At 38.8% G+C, this 22,076-nt stretch overlaps 1 protein-coding gene and 1 long non-coding RNA gene across 4 annotated transcripts; one reads left to right on the top strand and one right to left on the bottom strand.

Moving 5' to 3' along the window:
- Positions 1-1,140: 1,140 nt before the first annotated feature.
- Positions 1,141-21,340, top strand: LOC123661757 (CCHC-type zinc finger nucleic acid binding protein). 3 transcript variants are annotated; one of them, XM_045596697.1, is made up of 3 exons: positions 1,141-1,317; positions 6,519-6,699; positions 20,360-21,340. In XM_045596697.1, the coding sequence occupies exons 2-3, from the start codon at positions 6,521-6,523 to the stop codon at positions 20,613-20,615; spliced, it is 435 nt and encodes a 144-aa protein (XP_045452653.1). In that variant the 5' UTR covers positions 1,141-1,317; positions 6,519-6,520; the 3' UTR covers positions 20,616-21,340. The 3 variants fall into 3 exon arrangements, with proteins under 3 accessions (XP_045452653.1, XP_045452654.1, XP_045452655.1); XM_045596698.1 differs by lacking the exon at positions 1,141-1,317 and adding an exon at positions 1,512-1,583; XM_045596699.1 differs by lacking the exon at positions 1,141-1,317 and adding an exon at positions 5,871-5,950.
- On the bottom strand, positions 5,664-6,308 carry LOC123661758. Its single transcript, XR_006744397.1, has 2 exons — positions 6,209-6,308; positions 5,664-5,908 (listed from the first exon to the last, which is right to left on the bottom strand). It is a non-coding gene; the product is annotated as an uncharacterized LOC123661758 (long non-coding RNA).
- Positions 21,341-22,076: the final 736 nt, after the last annotated feature.

Here is a 22,076-nt window from a genome sequence, read left to right as displayed (position 1 = left end):
TGAATCAAGGTATTTGGTATTAGATTTGTTAATCGGTTCAATGAGAAAGATATCGTAGTCAAAAAGGCTTCTGATAATAGCATTGTATAAAAAAATGTGTAAAAGGATGCGTACCCCAGGACACGCCTGAGAGAGCTTTAATTGTGTTTAAGTTTCGTTCACTTTTTTAAATTATATAATCTATGTGCTGACTACCAGATAATTTATCATTCAAAATGATACCTAAAAACCTCACACTGCTAATTTTTGGTATAGTGACGCCATCAATTACAACATTAATTTGGGGTGAGATTTTTTTTTGGGAAATACCACCACACTGCTTTTTGGAGCAGATAAGTGGAGACCTCTTTGTTTTAGTCAATCAGATAAGGAGTCTAAGGAAATTTGTAAGGAATGAGCAGCTTCTGAAATAAAGGGACCTTGGATATACAGGACTAGGTCATCAGCATATTGTAATATTTGGCAATTTAAGTTAAGGGACTGGTTAAGGGATGATGTATATAAGTTGTATAATAAAGGTCTAAGGACAGAGCCTTGAGGGAGGCCTTTCCATACTAGATGGGATCCAAAGGATTCCAGGGGTACGAAGTTCAACCTCACAATTTTCTTTTTAGGGAATAATAATTTAGACTTGGTTACCGCTTTTCGGTACTCTACCAGGTTTACAACAGGTTACAGATTTTTTAGCGGCGTCAGATATGGATTTTGTGAGTTGTTTATAACATGTGTCTAGATTGACCATGTTAACATCGGGAAAAGATTTGGCCCTTTCTTCTAAAATATTTTTATACAAGTCCCGTTTGGCACTCGAGACTCGGTATTTTACAAAGGTGGTAAATCATATTGTGGTGTGTATCTAGATGGATGTACAATTTCAATGGGGAAATGATCACTTCAATATGTGCTGTCTAGTAATTGCCAATTGGAGGACGGTAGACAGGTCATTTGAACAAAGTGAAAGGTCAACACAGCTCTTTCTCTGATATAGTTTTATTATTATTTAAATCATTTACATAATTTATAATTAAAACATAAAAACAAAATTATCTAAAAATATAAAGAAGAATCGTATCTTGAATGGAATCTTTACATTAATGTTTTTTAAAATGGCAATTTTACTAACAAAGCATGAACACTTTTTTTATTATTGTGTCTATGGTCATAATGTCTTTTACGAATTCGTAGTGATGGTGGCTGGCTTCCTTGCAAACATAGCGTCATAAATTACGACTAATTTGTAAAACTATCCAACTTTTCGATCGGTTGACGGTCTCTATTATAGTGAAATAAGTGTTTAAGAAGTTTCACATCAAACAGGTGAGTGTAAAATTAATCATCTTAATGTAAAACCCGCGCTACCGGTATTCTACACGTGGTTTGACTATAAAACCGCGTACTTACATTCAATAAGTGTTTTATCGTTACAATTACAAAATTCATTCACAAAAGATACTTCGATCATATATTCGTTTTGTTATATTTGTTTTTAATTCAACGATATATGTTAGGTTGTTAATTGAACGTGGTTGCATTGACAGCACTATAGTAGCTTCATCGATACAGAAAGCTGTTTAGAAATTGAGGTGAATTGCACATGCATGTCATATTTTCACGATATTAAGGTTTTTATGCGGTATTTTTGTTTCAAATCGTGTTTATATACCATCAAAGTATTATATTTACTTGAACGTAAGCAGTGCCATGTAATCAACTTTTCTTTTTTTTTTACACATGACGCATCTAAGTGTCATAAACGCTTTGTGGGAAAGTATTAGTAATTATAATATAATGTGTATTTCTCTACGTGTCTTATGTATAAACCATTCTATTTAATCTATTTCTCACAAATTGCCAGTTGGTATGATCAAATAACCTTGTCAAATTATGTTCAAATAAAAGATATTCTAAGTACTAATTGATTTACATTGTGTTATATTGATTCAAATGATTATAAAATGATGTAAATTTACAAGCACAATGTTATTTAAACTCATTTGTGTCCATTAAAAAATATGCCAAATTGTATATCTGACAACATCTTGTTAATATATTTTGTGTGAACATAATTGGTTTTAACACACAATTAAGATAAATTTAATGTATTATAAATGTGAAATATAAAAAATACCATTATTTTAATTTAACTCATAGTTATAATCATTAAAGTTCCTCCACAAAATAACCTATAAATTTCATTCCATGCCGACTTTAAAAGCATGTTTGCCAATGCTATTGTTGAAAAAATAATAGAAATATGCCATCTGTTTCTACATTTTCTTACAATGGTCTTAAAATTACACTTAAAACAATTGTCCATTTTGTTGTCCCTTTGTATACATACACACAATAACTTTTACCTGTACAGTCCCCTTTTCAGCCCTTACAGTAAGAACAATATCTGAGGAAATAAGGAATAGCTTGTATTTAAGCTCATGGTCATATCCAATAACAAAGAACAACTTCATCAAAAAAAAAAAAAAAAAAAATTGTCTATGATGAAAGAATATTAAATTTAAAAACCTTTTTGTTAAAAATTTTCAATAATCATTATTCTCAGAAGTTATCACTGATGTATGTGATACATGTGTACATGTGTTGCATGAGTAATTATGTAGTTAGTTGAATGCAATGTCTGCGTCCGACACAAAATGACATAATTACTATGTAATCAACTTTCCAATTATGATAAGAATTTTTTTATTGCATAATTTTTTTTCATTAATGTTATTCATTCATTCAGAGAAACTTGTGTTTAAAGCATTTTCTAATATGCACAACTTTAAATTTACATATCTTTGACAACTTATATTTAAGTAAATTTTAATAATGATTTTGATTCTAATTTTGTTTTAAATTCAAATATCACAAATTTCAATCAGTTTTTTTTTTTTTTACATGGGCCAGTTTATTTTTATTTTGTTTTTTATTTAACACAATGTTCTATGCTTTCACTATATTATTTCTAAAGCGAACTTTCAAAATGTTCCACTGACACGAATAATAGCATTTGTAGAAAGCTAATAAAGAAAATTGTAACAACCAACTAGATACAAGAAGTATTTTTGACTTTTATATTATCATAGTAAATATTAAATTGTTGTTTTTAATACTTTGTAATTCTGAATTATTTGTATATACTTGTACATGTAAGAACTTCTAAATTAATTTTTTCATCATGCCATGTCATATCATGTCGATTCTGCTTAATAGAATAGGTATTTAGTTGGAAGTCATTAAGCAAGTGTTTGACTAACTTTTTGCTTGATACTTAATTTTAGACTTTTTTTATACTCTAATGATTGTTTTTTGAAGTAGCTTGTACTTTTTCATTTCTATAGTGATTAATCGGGTATGACACGTGACAAAATTTTTACCAAACTCGCTACTAATAAAAAAACGTCTGGTAAAGAATGCAGTGTAAGTGAACCTAGAAGTTGAAGATTTTAGTTTATTTTATTGATGAGAGCTCTTTAGTCATTAAATTTTTATATTCATACGTAGGTAAAAACTAAGGTAGTAACTTTAAATTTGTGGAAGTAGTACAAACTGAAACCAGACAGATTTTCCGAGACTAGACAAACAAAATCTCAAATGACTTGTAAGTATGACAAATTTAGGAGTAAGAGCGTTTAGTAGATATAAATATTTAGACCTAGAGACTATCTATCAGTTTTCAAATAATTGTGTTTGCTCGCAAACGAAAAAAAACCGACTTCAATTACATCGACAAGTAATACAACGTAGATCGACGAAAAAATAATCAAGCAACTACGCGTTATCAAAGATTAGTCAAAAAGTAGTTATCAGATCTCGATAAAATTTATATGTGACCACATGATAAACATCCGCTTTCGATAAAATTAAAAATTATCAAAATCGGTACACCCAGTAAAAAGTTATTACGGATTTTCGAGAGTTTCCCTCGATTCCTCTGGGATCCTATCATCAGATCCTGGTTTCCTTATCACGGTACCAAACTAGGGATATCCCCTTTTCAACAAAAAAAAATTATCAAAATCGGTACACCCAGTAAAAAGTTATGCGGTATAATACAACGTAGGTCGACGAAAAAAGCGTCAAGTAAAAACGCATTATTAGATATAACTCGAAAAGTAGTTTTTAGATCTCAAATAAATTTAAATGGGACCAATTGGCACACATCACCTTTCAATTAAAACAAAATTTGTCGAAATCGGTCCACACGGGCAAAAGTTCTGATGTAACATACATAAAAAAAAATACAGTCGAATTGAGAACCTCCTCCTTTTTTGGAAGTCGGTTAAAAAAATTAATTTATAAAATTTTCCAAGTTTATTGTTTTCTCATGTACACGCAAGATTTTAAATTGAAATTGATTTTTTTTTATTAAAAACAAACAGTCATGTCGTATATCATTGTACATCTGATTATTTTTAAGATAAGAACATTTTTCTGCTCCAATGCGGACGGATATATTCCCTACTATGAGTAACGATCGCTATCATGTGTACATGATAACAACCGGGACCGACGGCTTAACTTGCTCTCCGAGGCACGGTGGGGAGACCCATAAGGACTGCATAAACACCTATACCACGGTAAACATCTGTATTGCCAATTTAAATGTTTGTCAGTTGCGGCGATCGAACACGCAACCGCCAGTGCAACAGCCACATACCAGTGTTGTGTCCGTTGCGCCAACGCGGCGTCACTCTAAATAATCTGTCAAAATTTGTTACGCGAGTCGCAATAAGCTTATCTTATTTCAAATGCATGGGAAATGCGTATGGCTCACCTGATGGTAAGCGGCTACCATCACTTATAAAACAACTCCAAAACCAGAAGCATCCTAAACTTGTGATGTGTCAGGGGCTTTGATTGATATTAAATCAATACTTATATAAATAATTGTAACTTATTTTTTGGAGTAATAAAAATGATGAAATAGATTGTTAAGTTGATAATCTTCATAAGAATTTATTGAAAATAAAATAAATTTGCTTAGAATTTGACATTGAAACCCATTACAAGCGATACTATTGTTTTGCTGACAATTATGATTTACTAAATGATTGTAATAACACAGTTGATGACAGTAAATAGCAATCGAAGTTACTTCGATTGCACTCTCAATGTAAAGTTTTAAACTGCTTTCATTTACATTTTGTCATTCTAAATGATATTGCGTATGTAGTAAGGAGGACTGAACTGTTTACTTTAGATTGTTGTGGCAATATCCATCAGGATCAATAAAGCAATAACGTGTAATTTGAACATATAATATGCATGTACGTTTAAATGTTTCTTAATATTCCTCTATAGGGCAGACAAATATATCAATAAGTTATTTAAATCTACATTTTAATGTTTTTAAATAGTGATACTGACATGATTTCCATTAATTTGCTTCCGAGAGCATGTTAAGCGTGGTTGTTATCATAGATATATTATGATAGTGATTATTATTCATAGTAAGGGTAGGTGACTACCCTCAGTGGAGCAGTCTCCTACATGGAGAAAGAGGCCTTTCCCAGCTACCTTACAGGCTGAAACAATTATTCGATCAATCAAAATGTATCAAGAAAAAGTATTGACAAGTATAAACATTGAACAAACAAAGTCTTAAATCAAAGTTATTTGAGTACTAGTCACTAGCATGTTAAGGAAAAATGAAATTAACGAAGTGATGATAGAACGTGTATTGAGCGATGTTTACAATAAACAGGCTAACACATTGATTGGCCCCAATCTGAACGTACGTAATTTGCCGTGATCTTGTCGTGTGCGCAGTTTATCAGCTCGGGCGACGTCACTCAGTGATATTGCAAACGTTTAGCCCCGTCGCTCTAATGGGCGTGGTGGCGCTGAGGAAAGGGACGCCACCTGAGGCCGTTGACCGTTACAGTAGCTTTCTGTTACTACTCGTGACCTTAAAAATGTTTTGTGAGTGACGTTTGCACGTTTTTAGTAGGTAATGGAATTTACATTTTTATGAATCGGTATTATTTTATATTCTCGTTGTCACTGAGATTGAAATAGCGTTAAGATTGTGGTTACTATAGTTATATGAATAACTGGATGTTGTTTTCGGGGCGCGTTAAATAGACATTTATACATATATTATACTAATTAACTGGACAGACGTCTGATCTTGCTAACTGTTAAACACGTGTTGAAGTAATGATAAAACACTTTTGTACACAAAAAACAGAAGTATTACAAAACTTACATATTATAAAAAAGTATCGTAAGGTACCAAGAGCGGCCTTATGGCTGCAGAGTTCTCTTCCGTTCAAAACTCTCTAGGGGTAGAGATGAAGATATGTCCTGAATATATTGATAACGTTTCTAGAAATTTATAAATTTATTTCGTGATTTTCTTAATTTTTCGTTTCCTAAAAACGTTCCACAAATCGTCTACGAAACTTAGAAATGTTTAAAGCTTGCAAGCAACTAAGCAACACATCTAACTGATCTTTTTTATTATTATTATTTATTACTTAAAATATAGGCTATATTTGGTACGTCACTGTCCACAGCTATGAGTTCAAGCGTATGTTACAAGTGCAACAGAACAGGGCACTTCGCCCGCGAGTGCACGCAGGGCGGCGTTGGTGCGCGCGACTCTGGGTTCAACCGTCAGCGCGAAAAGTGCTTCAAGTGCAACCGCACCGGCCACTTCGCGCGTGACTGCAAGGAAGAAGCTGACCGTTGCTACAGGTGAATGAAATTATCTTCTCTATATTAATACGTGAAGCAAAAACTTTGTATCCCTTTTTACGAAAATTGCGCGGACGCAGGAGTATGAATATTTTTTTTTAAACTGCATAAAAATACATTAAATCAATAATAGTAATAAAAAAAAAAACATTACACACCCATATATTTGACACACGCACATATACTCTAGTGTATTGATAGTCAGTGGTTAAATTATGGTCGAATTTCGACCACTGAGCTGGTATTATAAATTGCATCTACAGTATCATGACTGTTGGTACAGTTTGGAAGTGTATGAGGAAAAGGGAGGATCCTCCGACCAGACGGTTGTTGTGTCTGGCGGGCTACTGGCCCCCGACGGTTGTTGTCGGGATCTTGTATATATACTTATTCACTTTGAAAACTCTGATAGCGCGATGTAGCATACGTCTCTAATTACTTCGTTTGTAGTCGTTCGTATTTCGCGCGATAGATGTCGCCACAACATCATTCAATTTCGTGCAGGTTTTGATGATAATTTTATGCGATGCCAAAATGTTGACAACCAAGCACAGCAGAAAAATAATTGCTGAGAGCCTGTTTCATCAGTTGTAGATATCGCTATTTGACGGATGAGAGTATGCAACTGATAAAAGTTTTTGATAGATTAATTTTCTTTATTCCGGATTTCACTATACTTATGAGACATTTCTATTCACAATTGTAACTTTAAGAGTAGTTTCTTTTTAATTTTGGCGAAACAGTTTGAATATCTGTCCTTGTGAGTCCCCACCGTGCCTCGGGGTACGTTAAGCTGTCGGTCCCGGTTTTTATACCTGATAGTGATCCCTAATTCGATGTGCTGAGTACGGCTTGACTGGAGTCAAACTCGATTCCTGCGTTGGACTCTCATACTCGAGTTACAATATATTTTGACTCGAGTACGCTAGACATGAGTTCAAACTCATATAGACAATTCGAATCCGAGTTCAGGATTCGAATCAGAGACGATTTGATCAACGAATTCAAATCCGATTTTAGATAGAAAAGCCTGCAACGACCGGTATGCGGGATGTTTTTATTTTTCCTGATATTTTTTGTTTTAAAATCGGACTCGAGTCTTGGACTATGATTCGAGTACTAGGTTTGAAGCGCGGACTCGAGTCATGATTCGAATACCGTGTAAACCGACTCGAGTCCACAAAACAGAGCGACTAAGCACATCTCAAGTCCCCTAACTTTCCTTCTACATGGAAAAAGAGGCCTATAACCAGCAGTGGGTGTTACAGGCTGAATCGTAGATATTTGTATATGTGATATATAAAAACCAATTTTTACAAAATTTGTACATCAGATTTTAAAATATAAAACTGTTCAGGTTGTAGAACTTTGTGTAATACATAGATCAAGTAAAAAAAGGTAGATAACGCACCTAGAACAGAAAACTGAAGCCACTTTTTTAAAGATGTGTGAGTGAGTGAAGTGTTGACACCTTTTAAAAAAAGTCCCTAAAATTTTTATTAAACAATTAATTTAATATAGGTAAAATGGGTATGTGAAAATAAAAACATGTTTATAGTTTTAAATAAATTTACTAAAAATAAAACAAAAAATCGGTAGAATAATAAAAAAATATATTCGTAAGATAATCGTATGAATGGACACTTTCTATCCCCTCTGTTTATTTGTTTTCAGTTTGCAGTCGGTTTTTTTTTAACTATTTTTCTTAAACCTAGAATCCTTTATGTTGTATAAGTTTTTTAAATTTTTGTCGCTTAGAACTCAGAGTCATCGTCATTGTTTGCATTTTACTAATATGATGTAGTCTTATGTTCAAATATTTTTCAATCACTAATCGTATTAAATTGACTTTATGCGCATGGCCAGCATAATCGTGGTCATTTTCTCAGTCTTACAGCCGCTACCCATTCACCTCTTATTAAAATATTCGTTGGAAACCTAAAACCATGAAATTTGATAGTAAAATATGGGTACCTAGTTTACTCAAAAATTGTAAAAAGTTAAAACATAAAACAAACGAGTTAATAATTCATAAATATATTTTGATTTTTTTATTTTCAATTTATGTAACATAAAATAACACGAGAAAAAAAACAATAATTATGTCTACTTTTTACTTAATTATTTTTCTGATTGCGTACAATTTACTTACCCACATTTTGGGGTATTGAAAAAAAGAACTACTGGCAACACTCCCGTGGTACGTCATTTCGTGACATTGAAATTATAAGTTCCGAATAACCTCAATATTATTTTGGAATAACAATAAATTTAAAGTTTTATATGTACTTACGTGTGAAACGATATTCCTTCAGATTTTTTGTTTACTTTGGTATTGTTTTTGCACCATTTAATCACACAAGACGGCATTTTATAAGCAAAGTTACTGTATGAAGTCTCGTGACATACTAACGAAAATGAGCGTAGTTTGATGCATATGTGTGCGTGAGCGCGTGTATTTACTTGAAGGAGCCGAGTTTTGTGGCTTCACTAACAACAAAGGCCGCGCATTATCTACTTTTTTTTACTATATCTATGGTGTAATATGGATTACACAAAAAGGCCAACTGATAAAAAAGGAAGCTAACGACCTTTTATGTGATATTATCAGCTAAACTACAAAGTCAAATCAATACATATAATAAACATATAAATGTAATATGTTTGTGCATCCTAATCTCAGAAACGGCTTATCCGATTTAGATGCGGTTTTCACTAATATATTGTGGTAAGCTTCACTTAACATTTAGTTTTTGTTTCATGTCAATCGGTTCATAAATTAAAAGGTTATGCCAATTTAAAAATCACGTAGGACATGTAATAACCCAAACGACGGTGTTTGTAATCCAAAATAAACCAAAAGATATCTCCAAAAATACTATCCAATGCTACTATTCCACGCGGACGAAGTCGTGGGCACAGCTAGTCAATAATGTAAATGCATATATCTTTAGATTTATCAGTAAAGTAATGGTTAATGCTTTTAGAATTCTTTGATTTTGTCTTAAAAAAACATGTAGAACTAGCCCTTTGACGCAGTTTGTATTGAAAGCTTTCTCTTCCAGGGGGTGTGTTTGATTCCCGCCTGAGTCTAGGTGTAATTATATTTATTTATATATACGTTTATCTAAAAATATATAGCTATAAGTCGGCCGTTAGCATAACAAAAGCATCAAGTTAATTAGCTCAGGAACAGACGACCGTTTGCGGAAGCATGCTACAGCGTCCCCGCGACCCCGCCACATAGGCGCCTAGGTGGACTCACATGGCGGTTTTTATTCAGTAGGAGTCTGAATCCCCTCTGGTGCCCCCGCGCCGGAGGGTGTCCATGAGGATTTTCCCCAGGCTAAAAAAAAAGAAACAACCGTATGTGTGTTAAAAAAAATACAACTATCAAATATATTGAAAATTGTCACAAATTGTGTATACTGTACGTTCCTTCTGACTATTGTCACGATTCCCCTGGTCTATTAAGGACGTTGTTATGAACCAAATGTAGCAACACTAAACTATTATATTATCTATGACAGTTAGTATAGTTTACGAAATGGTTTTTATCTATGAGCTGTCATTCGTCACCTTTGAATTTAAAGTTTGCATCGTTTTTCCGGTCTCCGTATAAAAGTTACGCTTTTGTTTGTACTTGTTCGTTCTCGCGAAAAATTATAGCCTTTGTTGATCGAACCATCCTTTGTTGTTTGAAGTAATTTAATTGTTAATAGCAAATTGTATTCCTTGTATTCCTTGTTGAATTATTGTGAAAAACGTGAGTGAACTACGCCGAACAACGGCCATTTTGATTGCTGGTTCCTGCTTCAGCCCGCCACTTCAGTTAAGTATAATTGATTAGCATTAGACGTAATGATTGGCCAATTATAGTTTGATGTTAATTAAGTTATACCTGGCGAGGCTTCACCGAACAGTATTCAGTGAAACTAAGGTAGGATTTTTACTTAAGACATTGAGTGTTAGCTCTGCGTACTGCAGACAATTGTTCGTCCCGTTCGTACCTGAGATCACGCTTCCACTCGTTTTCAATATACTCCAGGTCGGACGTAACAAGTTTTGGTAGCAGAGCGTGGTTAACTTATTGTTGCTCAGTTTATCATATTGTATGAATAAGTTAGGTCACAATTTGTTTAATTCTTTCTTTATTAAAATATTATATTTAGATACTTAAGGTCTAATATTTGGATTTGAGTTAATAACAGCTGTTGTCTTATGCTTTATTGAAGGTTAATTTCTTATAAATACTCTTGTTTGTTAGTATAAGATTAGAAATAGCTGTTTAAATGGGTATTTATCAGTAAATTCATTAATTTGTTGAGTAAATTGTGTTATTGCTTTGAATCTAGTTTGTTGAAATATTAGATTAAAAAACTTGTTTTAATTTTTTCTTGTATTATTACTGAAGTTATTTAAGATTTGATACTTGATTTCAATTCAGTGATAGCAGTTGTTTCATTGGAATTAATTTGATTATTGTTTGTTGTTACTGTTGTTATATCTGTGCCTTTGAAGATGACTTCGACCGCGGTCACCATGGTCCGTGAATCTTGTTCAGGAATCACAGCTCAACTGAGATGGTTCAGTTCAGCGGTCGCCTTGGTGAATAGGGAAGACCGCACGGAGGCCTTAATAGACAGGTACGAGAAATGCCCAGCTCGACTTGAACAGGTCGAGACTCTGTACCAGCGCCTCCTTCTGCACCTTGACGATGTGCCAATGGAGTCGCTTCCGAAGGAGCGACGGGAGCAAGTCCACGAGGACTACGTCCAAATTTTGGGCCTCGCCGATGAAATCTCCCAACGCGCCCGGGAGATCTTAGCCTCGCGCGCCGGAGTACCGCCTACAAGGGCCTCTTTGAAGACTCCCGTGGGCCTTTTGACCCGACTGCCTAACCTGGATCTCCCCCATTTCGATGGTCGACTCGACGCGTGGATGGGTTTCATCGGCCTGTTCGAAAGCCTTGTGGACTCTAGGGAGGATTTGAGCCTGTCCCAAAAGCTGGCCTACCTGCTCTCAGTGCTGGATGGAGAGGCAAGAGAATTGGTGCAGCACCTCCCGATTTGTGAAGGGAGCTATGCGGTCGCGCGGTCATTACTCACCAAGCGCTACCAAAACCAGCGCTGTCTGGCCGATGCTCATATCGACCAGATAATGGACATTCCTGTCGTGAGTAATACCGCCCAGTTGAGGACCAAGATGCTTAACCCCCTCGTTGCAGCTACCAATGCTCTTAGCCGCTTGGGCCTGCCGGTTGACCAGTCGTCATACTGGTTGGTGCGTATTATGCTCAAGCGGTTGCCGGTGTCCCTGAGAGCACGTTTTGAACAGGCGCACACTAGGGATGAGGCATCTCCTCTCCCTAGTTATGAGCAATTGTTGGCGTTCCTGGAGAATGAGTGTCGCATGGGCGACGTTATGGATGCGCCGGTGGGACTATCAAGCTCCGGACCCACCAACAAACGGCGCACTGCTCAAATGGCGCCAAAGGGAAGGGCGTCCCCCCGCTTTGCAGTCGCGCAGGCTGCGCGACCGGTCTGCCGGTTCTGTAAGTCCCGGGGGCACCGAACGATGCAGTGCCCGGACTTTGTAGCGTTGCATGTGGCCTCTCGTAGGCGGATTGCTAAGGCCCGAGGCTGGTGTTTCTCCTGCCTGGGGGACCACTTTCAGCGCGCTTGCCCCGACATGCACCCGTGTCCTGTTTGTGGAGGGCAACATTTAAAGGTGCTGTGCGCCAACGCAAATGGCCGCCGCGACCACCCGGGGTCGCCTTCGGGCGGGTATGAGAGCGGACACCGGGCTCAGTCCCGCAATTTGGAGTCCGGCTCACCTCCCCCCCGCCACGCAGATTGTGCTGCTGTGGATCGCCGACATGATTCGGCGCGCAGCCCCACGGGCGGGTATGGAAGGGGGCCTCGGGTTCAATCCCGCACCTTTGTGCCCCGTTCGCCCTCACCGCACCCTCGTGACCAATCACGGTCACCTCCAGTCATTTACCACGATTACCGTGACGCACGTCCGGTACGATTGCCGTCCCCCCCTCTGGCGGAGCGTCCCCGTTTGAAGCCGCGCAACCCTCAGTACGGACGCTCCCGGCGCTACGAACCGCCGACTATGGCTCGTGGCAGTCGCCATCGAGAGGAGGGCGAGTTTAAACCACTCCCTCGTTTTGACGTGCCGTCCCGGGACAGCGGCGATAGATCGCCGCCACGCCAACATTAGGATGTTGGCGTCTGCCCCCGCTATGCACCACCCCCTTTTGAGACCGTCCTCTTGCCCACGGCCTATGTCCGGGTCTGGGGACGGACGGGCGCCTCGGTTGTAGTCCGAGCAATATTGGACACAGGCTCACAAGGGTGCATAGCCTCGTCTTGGTTGGTGGGGCAGACTGGCCTGAATATTAAAAAGTATTCAGATGTAATAAGAGGTGTCGGGAACGCCCCTGTAACCACGGTTGAGGGCCACGTTTCGTTTGAGTTCTCGCCTTCAAATTCTCCACGCCCGACGCTGAGATCGTCGGCCATTGTGATGGAGAACATCTTGGGCAGTCACCCGCAAGTTCGGTTGTCTGCGGATGCGGTAAAATTGACCGCCGATTTGGACTTGGCTGACCCTAAATTCGACCTACCTGGCACGGTCGATTTGTTGCTTGGCGCCGATGTACTGGGCAAAATATTACTCGGTAAGGATCGTGTTTTGCAGCCAGGTGGCTTAGTAGCCCTCCGGACCATATTTGGGTTCGCATTGATGGGGCCTGTATTGAGGGCTCCCCCTCCTGCTGAACCTGGAACGGCTTTGATGGTGGGCTCCGCCCTCTCTGACGCCGTGCAGAGATTTTGGGAAGTGGAAGAGCCACCACAAGCACCCCGCTCTGATCCGGAACACGAGGAGTGTGAACGGTTCTACAAGAGCAACACCAGTTATCTTCGTTCTGGCCGGACCATGACAAGATTGCCATTTCTTGCCGTACGACCGCCCCTTGGCGACTCGCGGCCTACTGCAGAGAAGCGTTTGTTGGCAATGGAACGCCGCATGAGCAGGGACCCGCTACTCAAAGAGAAGTATATTGACTTCATGCGGGAGTATGAAGATTTGGGACACATGTCTGTGTCAAAACTTGACTGGCGCTCGACGGAGCATTTTTTCCTCCCGCATCATGCTGTGATAAAGCCGTCAAGTGGCAAGCTGCGCACAGTATTTGATGGTTCTGCGCAGACCACATCGGGAGTGTCCTTGAACCAGTGTCTTCATTCTGGTCCCAAATTGCTTAAGGACCTTTGTGACGTCATCACGCGGTTTCGGCGTCACCAATTCGTTTTCGTAGCTGACATCAAGATGATGTTCAGGCAAACGGTAATCCACCCTGATGATCGTCGATACCAGCTGATATTGTGGCGGGAAAACCCGCAAGATCCCACACTTGTCTACGAACTCAACACGAACACATACGGGCTGCGGTCTAGCCCCTTTTTGGCCATACGTTCGCTTTGGGAGCTCGCAGATCGAGAGCGTATGTCGTTTCCTCGCGCAGCCGCCATTTTGAAGGAGGACCTATATGTTGATGACATATGCACTGGTGCGTCCACGGAGAGAGAGGCTCTCCTTTTGCGTGACGAATTGATTGGCATCCTAGCCTCCGCAGGATATGAATTGCGTAAATGGATCTCCAACTTACCTGCGCTCTTGGATGGGCTACCTGATGACTACCAGCAGGATCCTCACCTATTTGAGAACCGTGACAATCCTACCATGATGACAGTCCTTGGAATACAGTACAGACCAGTCCAGGACATCTTCACGTTCAACGTCGATTTGGATTCGCCTCGCACTTGGACGAAACGGCTGGTTCTGTCGACTGTCGCGAGAACGTTTGATCCCAATGGTTGGATATGCCCAGTCATATTCTGGGCCAAATGCTTCCTGCAGAGACTTTGGACTGCAGGTCTTGGATGGGACGAGCCACTCCGCGAAGCTATTTTGAAGGACTGGCTCCTGTTTGCTTCCTCATTGCCTGCTATCAATATGATATCGTTGCCCCGTGCTATGCTTCCACCAGGGAAGCATACAGCGTCCCTTCATGGGTTTTCGGACGCTTCGGAACGTGGGTACGCAGCAGCCGTATATTTACGCACCGTGACCATGGATGGTCAGGTGAAGGTGTCATTGGTCATGGCGAAGAGCAAGGTTGCGCCTCTTCGAACCGCCTTGACAATTCCTAAGTTAGAGTTGTCGGGGGCGGCCCTTCTTGCTCGCCTCTTGAATCACGTCATGTCAACGTTATGCCCGTCAGTTAACATTGCCACGGTCTATGCATGGACTGACAGTCAAATTGTTCTGTGTTGGCTGAAGACGTCAGTCCACACCTTAGAGGTGTTTGTTGCAAATCGGGTCTCTCAGATCCAGAAATCGGAAACCCCGTTAATCTGGAGGCATGTGCCTGGCGAAGTCAACCCTGCTGATTGCGCATCACGGGGATGTATGGCCCCCTTTTTGGTTGAGCACTCCCTGTGGTGGGGACCTGAGTGGTTGACCAGGTCAGAATCTAATTGGCCGCGAACACCGGCCTTGGATACTGTCACATTGCCTGGGTTGCGAACCCTTGCGATTGAACGGCGGGACCATCCGTTCGACCCAGATTTCCTAATGAATCGCTACAGCTCATTAGACAAATTACTGGGGGTCACCGCTTGGATCAAGCGCTTCACCAGAAATTGTAGACACCCACAGAACAAATGCTTGGAGGCGTTCTTATCGCCACAAGAGCTCCAGGATGCTCTTCTTCATTGGGTTCGTTCTGTGCAAGAAGAGAACTTTGAAAATGAGATTGATATTTTGAGAAAAGGCAAATGTAAGCTGTCTGGAGCCATTTGCAAACTGAACCCCTTTTTGGACAGTGCGGGTCTTTTGCGAGTCGGAGGACGTCTAAGGAACGCAAACCTCCCGTATGGAGCTCGTCATCCCCTCCTGTTGCCCAAAAGTGGCCACTTAGTGAGTTTGTTGGTGACTGATCGTCACATCAAGAACTCCCACGCCGGCTGTAATGCCTTATTGGCCATTTTACAACGAGAATTTTGGATTTTATCGGCCCGAAGGACGATCCGTAGTGTGGTCTTTCGCTGCATGTCTTGTTATAGACTCAAGGCCTCTACCATGCAGCCTATCATGGGTGACCTGCCGTCGGATCGGGTCACAGAGACAAGGCCCTTTGCTGGAGTTGGGACGGACTTTGCAGGTCCCTTTTCGGTTAAGACCTCGACCCTCAGGAACAGTAAAACGGTCAAGTCCTACCTGTGCGTCTTTGTTTGCCTGTCCACCAAGGCGGTACACTTAGAACTAGTCTCAGCCCTCTCGACAGAGGCCTTTGTTGCGACGTTAGATAGATTCGTGTCACGACGAGGACTACCGTCCTTGATTCGGTCGGATTGCGGCACCAACTTCAAAGGCACAAATAACTATTTAAAAGAGATATATGAATTTTTGGCGTCTAATGAGACTGAGATTGCGTCTAGACTAGCTAGTCGCAGAATAACTTGGAAGTTCAGTCCCGCGTCATGCCCCCACTGGGGAGGAATTTTTGAAAGTGTTGTAAAGGTTGCCAAAACACATTTGCGACGAGTAATTGGCGAGTCCGTATTAACATTTGAGGAGCTCGCAACTGTGTTTTGCAAAATTGAAGCCATGTTGAATTCACGCCCGTTGTGCCCGATCTCTTCAGACCCTAACGATTTGGAAGCCCTCACACCGGGCCATTTTTTGATTGGACGGCCGCTGAACGCCCTGCCGGAATACCCCTATGTTGATGTGAAACTCAATCGTCTCTCGCGGTTTGAATTGATCCAACAACTCACTCAGAGCTTTTGGAAACGTTGGAATTTGGAATATTTGCATATTCTCCAGCAGCGCGTTAAGTGGACTGACAAGACTGATCCACCGCATGTTGGTGACCTCGTTCTGGTTAAGGACGCTAACTCACCGCCACTGTGTTGGCGCAGAGGGCGCATTCTTAACCTCGTCTTTGGAGCAGATGGAGTGCCCCGTTTTGCTGAGGTTCGGGTGGACGGTTCTGTTCTGAAGAGAGCGGTATCAACCTTGTCACGACTGCCAATTGATTAGCGGCCAGGTAGTCCTGGCCGAGGCGGGTAGATGTTATGAACCAAATGTAGCAACACTAAACTATTATATTATCTATGACAGTTAGTATAGTTTACGAAATGGTTTTTATCTATGAGCTGTCATTCGTCACCTTTGAATTTAAAGTTTGCATCGTTTTTCCGGTCTCCGTATAAAAGTTACGCTTTTGTTTGTACTTGTTCGTTCTCGCGAAAAATTATAGCCTTTGTTGATCGAACCATCCTTTGTTGTTTGAAGTAATTTAATTGTTAATAGCAAATTGTATTCCTTGTATTCCTTGTTGAATTATTGTGAAAAACGTGAGTGAACTACGCCGAACAACGGCCATTTTGATTGCTGGTTCCTGCTTCAGCCCGCCACTTCAGTTAAGTATAATTGATTAGCATTAGACGTAATGATTGGCCAATTATAGTTTGATGTTAATTAAGTTATACCTGGCGAGGCTTCACCGAACAGTATTCAGTGAAACTAAGGTAGGATTTTTACTTAAGACATTGAGTGTTAGCTCTGCGTACTGCAGACAATTGTTCGTCCCGTTCGTACCTGAGATCACGCTTCCACTCGTTTTCAATATACTCCAGGTCGGACGTAACAGACGTAATAAAACCAGGGTACCATGAATTAAAAAAAAAATTATTATATTAATTAACCCGGTGAGGTAGATAAAAAAATGTATATGGGCGGGGTCGAGCACTAATTCACACAAGCTCCAAATGCAGTTCGGCTCAGGTACTCTCCTGTCTCGCCGTGCAGGTGATAATCCCGGGAGTCGCGTAGCAAGATTCCACTATCGACCGGAGGCGGCAGGAACGGGTAATTCAAAACCCGGCGGAGAGCACTCTCGTCGTTGGGGTGAAAGGGTTGGATGTAAATGTCCAAATTGGTGACCCAAACGTCGAAACCCTGGAACGCGCCATCAAAGTGTAACAATAAGCGTTCCAGCACTATTTGCAAACATCCACGGCACTGCGTTATAAAAGAAAGCACCTAAATTGTAGCAGTAGTGCCGTGGAATCATAAAAGCAGAAGCGGAGATAATTATTTTTTAAAAGTAGGTTAACTTATATTGAAATATACAATTATAATAAAAAAATATTAAAAATGAGGGTAGACTTGAAAAAGATGATGAAATCTAAGAATATAATTTAAATGAGATTTATGCTACTGAATACAAATATTAGACTTTACATTAGGCATGATTACTTGCATTAAAACTACATAAATTGCCGGCGATATAAAAATACCACTTACCCAGTTTGGGGGCGATAAACACTGCCACTATAATTATATTTGTTCAATCGAGACAACGCTAAGCAAGGATCACACTAATTTTAGAGATTACGGTTACGATGCCTAAATATATAATTATTCGACACCGTATTAGAGACCGTAATAAAAAATGTGATGTGCGTTAACTACTTTCTCGAGACAAAATTCAAAAATGAATGACGCGGCGGCGACCAGTACTGCCGTTTTTATAACCCGAGACAAAAGATTCATTTGAATTTTTGAAAAGATAAAATGTTGCCCGCGCGAATATATAAATGCCGGTTGATGAATTTATATTATTTGTTTGTAGAAAAAAAATAATTTATGATAAAATTGTGTTTTATAATTTACTGTAGATTTTCATGCGATTTAATTATAATAAATTAATGGTATTTTTTTAAAGAAAAATCATTTCACGTATTTAAAATATTAAATTTAAGCATATTTTAATTTAGCAGCACAAATAATGTACGTATAACGTTACACTATTACAAAAACATTTTAATTATCATATACAGTAATTATCATTAGATAAAAATAAACAAATTTACATGTTGAAAATTACAAACTAATCAAACATTTGTTTACGATAGACGCCTACGTGAACTAATTCCATACCTAACCTTGACCCCGACCTCGCAATCAATCACGTGGTCGTTTAACGACTCGTGCCTCACGCGTGAGTGTTATGTCACCTACCTCGCATTTACTGTGATTCATGGAAAAATTTTACACAACACGTCTTTATAAAATTTGACTTTAATAATAATAATAATGCAATAGTAAAAACCAACATTTTAAATCAGGAAACTTTAAATATAATTAAATAAGAAATAAAGTCACAACTAGAAACAGAGAAAGAAAATCAAATCCATATTAATTATAGTGTATCAACAAACGATGATATTCAATGTTCTTCTACTCAACCAAAACCCAACACAAGGCACACTTCGCCATCAAACATATTCACATATAATACTCAGTCAACATGCACATTTTCTAATAACACTCAGTCATCACATATGTGAACACAGACTGAATTTATTACTATAATGATGGATAACAACATTGATACGGTATTAGACCATAACCTAGGTACGAACACTCAAATAGAAGAAATTTGTGATAAATTCAGAACAGCTCTAACACAATATTCGGGAATGGACCCACTAGTCCGACCACAATTACCGAAACTTAGATACAGTTTCTCACCTAATTCAACTAGTCCATATGTTTAATCGTGATATCCTGTTCCGATTTATTTCCCACGACACAAAACTAACCGACATACATGAGTACATTAATAGTGTATTGCGTAGCCTTAGTTATCTCCGAAGAACTTAACTATAATGTCACAGAATATATTAGAAGCACAAGGCCCAAAGACTGTAATAAACCACCATGCCAAATAAGATTAGAAAAGGACATAGAAAAACTCAGAGCAGACTGTGGATGACTCACACAGTACATCAATAACAGTAGATCTCGTAAAATCATTAAGCATGTTAAACAAGAAACACACACTAAACAAGAAAATAGCAATACAAAACCGGAAGGGTTTTTAGACACTTTAAAACAAAAAATAGCACTAAAAGTTCATAGACTTAAAAGATACAAAAAGGCACGGCAAAGAAAAAACGATAACATAATGTTTAGCACAAATGAAAACACTTTCTACAGAAACTTACACAAACTAAAAATAGATACAGATACAGTAAACAATCCTATAATACTTCACAATTATAAAGCTTGTTGGATAATTGAAGAAGAAAATAAATGGATTTCAGTTGAAGAAATGGAATTCACAGAAATAACTGAGATAGACATAAATAACATTACAGTCAAATTGCATAACTGAAAATCATCAGGAATAAATAAAATTCATAACTTTTGGTACAAACAATTATTTCTTTACATAGGATCAGAAAACTATATCTTTTATTTTAACAAATATAATTTAAATTTCTCCCCCCCCCCCCATATAACATCATTGTTTTTATTATTATCATTACAAACATGATAACTATTTAATTATTAATATTCTGAAAGTTTCAATATATATATTTGTACCAAAAAAAATACAATGATTTTCGGTACGGGGTAGTCTCATCACCACGCGTCACCAAAAAAAAAAGTTTCTAAAAACGTCACGTGATAAATGGGTGACCGCTAATGTGTCAATTTTAATGTATTCGTTGCTATATAACGTTAACGTAGTATAGTTTTAAGAGTATATGTATTTTTCGCATTCCAGATGTAACGGCACGGGGCACATAGCGCGCGAGTGCGCCCAGAGCCCGGACGAGCCGTCGTGTTACACTTGCAACAAGACCGGGCACATCGCGCGGAACTGCCCCGAGGGTGGCCGCGACTCCTCGAACCAGACGTGCTACAACTGTAACAAGGCCGGCCACATCTCGCGCAACTGCCCCGACGGCACCAAGACCTGCTACGTGTGCGGCAAGCCGGGGCACATCTCGCGCGACTGCGACGAGTCCGAGCGGAACTAACGGACCTTGCCCCCACGCACTATATTAAATAAAACTATGTATATTATGAAAGCCATGCACGGACTATAAGCAAAGGACGATATGCGATATGTAAGACCGCCAGATTGTATGAAATTAATGCAACGGGATATAAGACAGTAGATGCAGCGACGGTGTTCTCGTGAGAGACTGAAGAGAATGATTTGAAAATTGAATGTGTAAATAGGTCTCAGCGCTCGCCGATAGGTTAATGTTTGTTCTTGCACGTGAACGAGTTGTGTTTTTTAAATCATTTAATAATCGTGATTGACGTATTGATGAGGTAGCGTTACAGTTTTTAGCATTACAGAGTATATATTTAATATATTTTGTACAGATTTATTTGTCGAGATAAATTGGATGCTGGCGTATGATGAGTTTTCACTGAGGAGAATTGGAGGCCCCGGTGAACCCGACCCCCTACTGGACTCTCTTGTTCGTCTCGATAGTACATTATCTACCGGTCGCACAGCGCCCCGACAGACGCTACACCCCAACATTATTGTGATAGTTTAATTTTATTTTCTGCCAATTCCTTTGTTTATGAGGTCCTGCAGTCTTGTGGAGAATTCAGTGTTTAATTAGAAATTCATTAATCAGTACATTTTTTATTTTGTTATCCCTGATATTGTGCCTATATTATACACCTGTAAAATATCAGCTTGCAGTGGGAGATAATAAATATCTTGCCTTATTTTTTCAGTTTCCATGTTGACTTTTTTATCATATTTATTTTTGACAACCTTTTCACGTACATACACCTCGATTGAATCTCCCAAGAGTACAAAAAAGCAGACTAGAATTTAACATCACACTATTTGACGTAACAAGAGGGCTTAACCTATCCTTTTATCACACCTCGAGAAGTTGTTGGAAGATGAATTGTTAAACAGTTCCTAAAAATTTGGTTTCAAAAATTGATAATATGATACATTTTTATATCTGGTAACCCATTAGGGTACCAGGGGGTAGCGGTAAAAATTATTTGAAACCAATTTGAATAAATTCTAAAATAACGTTGATTTTGATGGTATTAGAGCTCAACATTATTGTTTCTGTAACATTTTATTAATAGTTACTCTTGAGTTACGTTAATCTTAACATTCATGTTGTGTTTTTTTTTCTGATGTAATGGGGAAAAAGCTAAAAAATACCAAAACAGTATAAAAATTTGGAGGTATAGATAGGTTTATATTTAACAACCTTGGCAAGTTTTTAAATAAGAATGAGTTTTGCTTTAATTGTGAAATGTAAATGAGAAAAGTACCAGTAAACATTTTTCTTTCAAAATTTTATAAAGACTTAACACGCATAAGATATCATGAATCTCTAATTCTGACAATTCTTAACACATTAAACGCCATGGGGGCCACCAGTTGGGCCTCACCTATTTAGTCCATGGGGCCAGTTTAAAGTCTTTATTTACATAAATGTTTAATGTGA

This window comes from Melitaea cinxia, chromosome 17 (genome assembly GCF_905220565.1).
Source record: "Melitaea cinxia chromosome 17, ilMelCinx1.1, whole genome shotgun sequence".
Taxonomy (NCBI): Eukaryota; Metazoa; Arthropoda; class Insecta; order Lepidoptera; family Nymphalidae; genus Melitaea; species Melitaea cinxia.
Note: the sequence above shows the minus strand (reverse complement) of the source record. Positions and strands in the feature narration are given on the sequence as shown.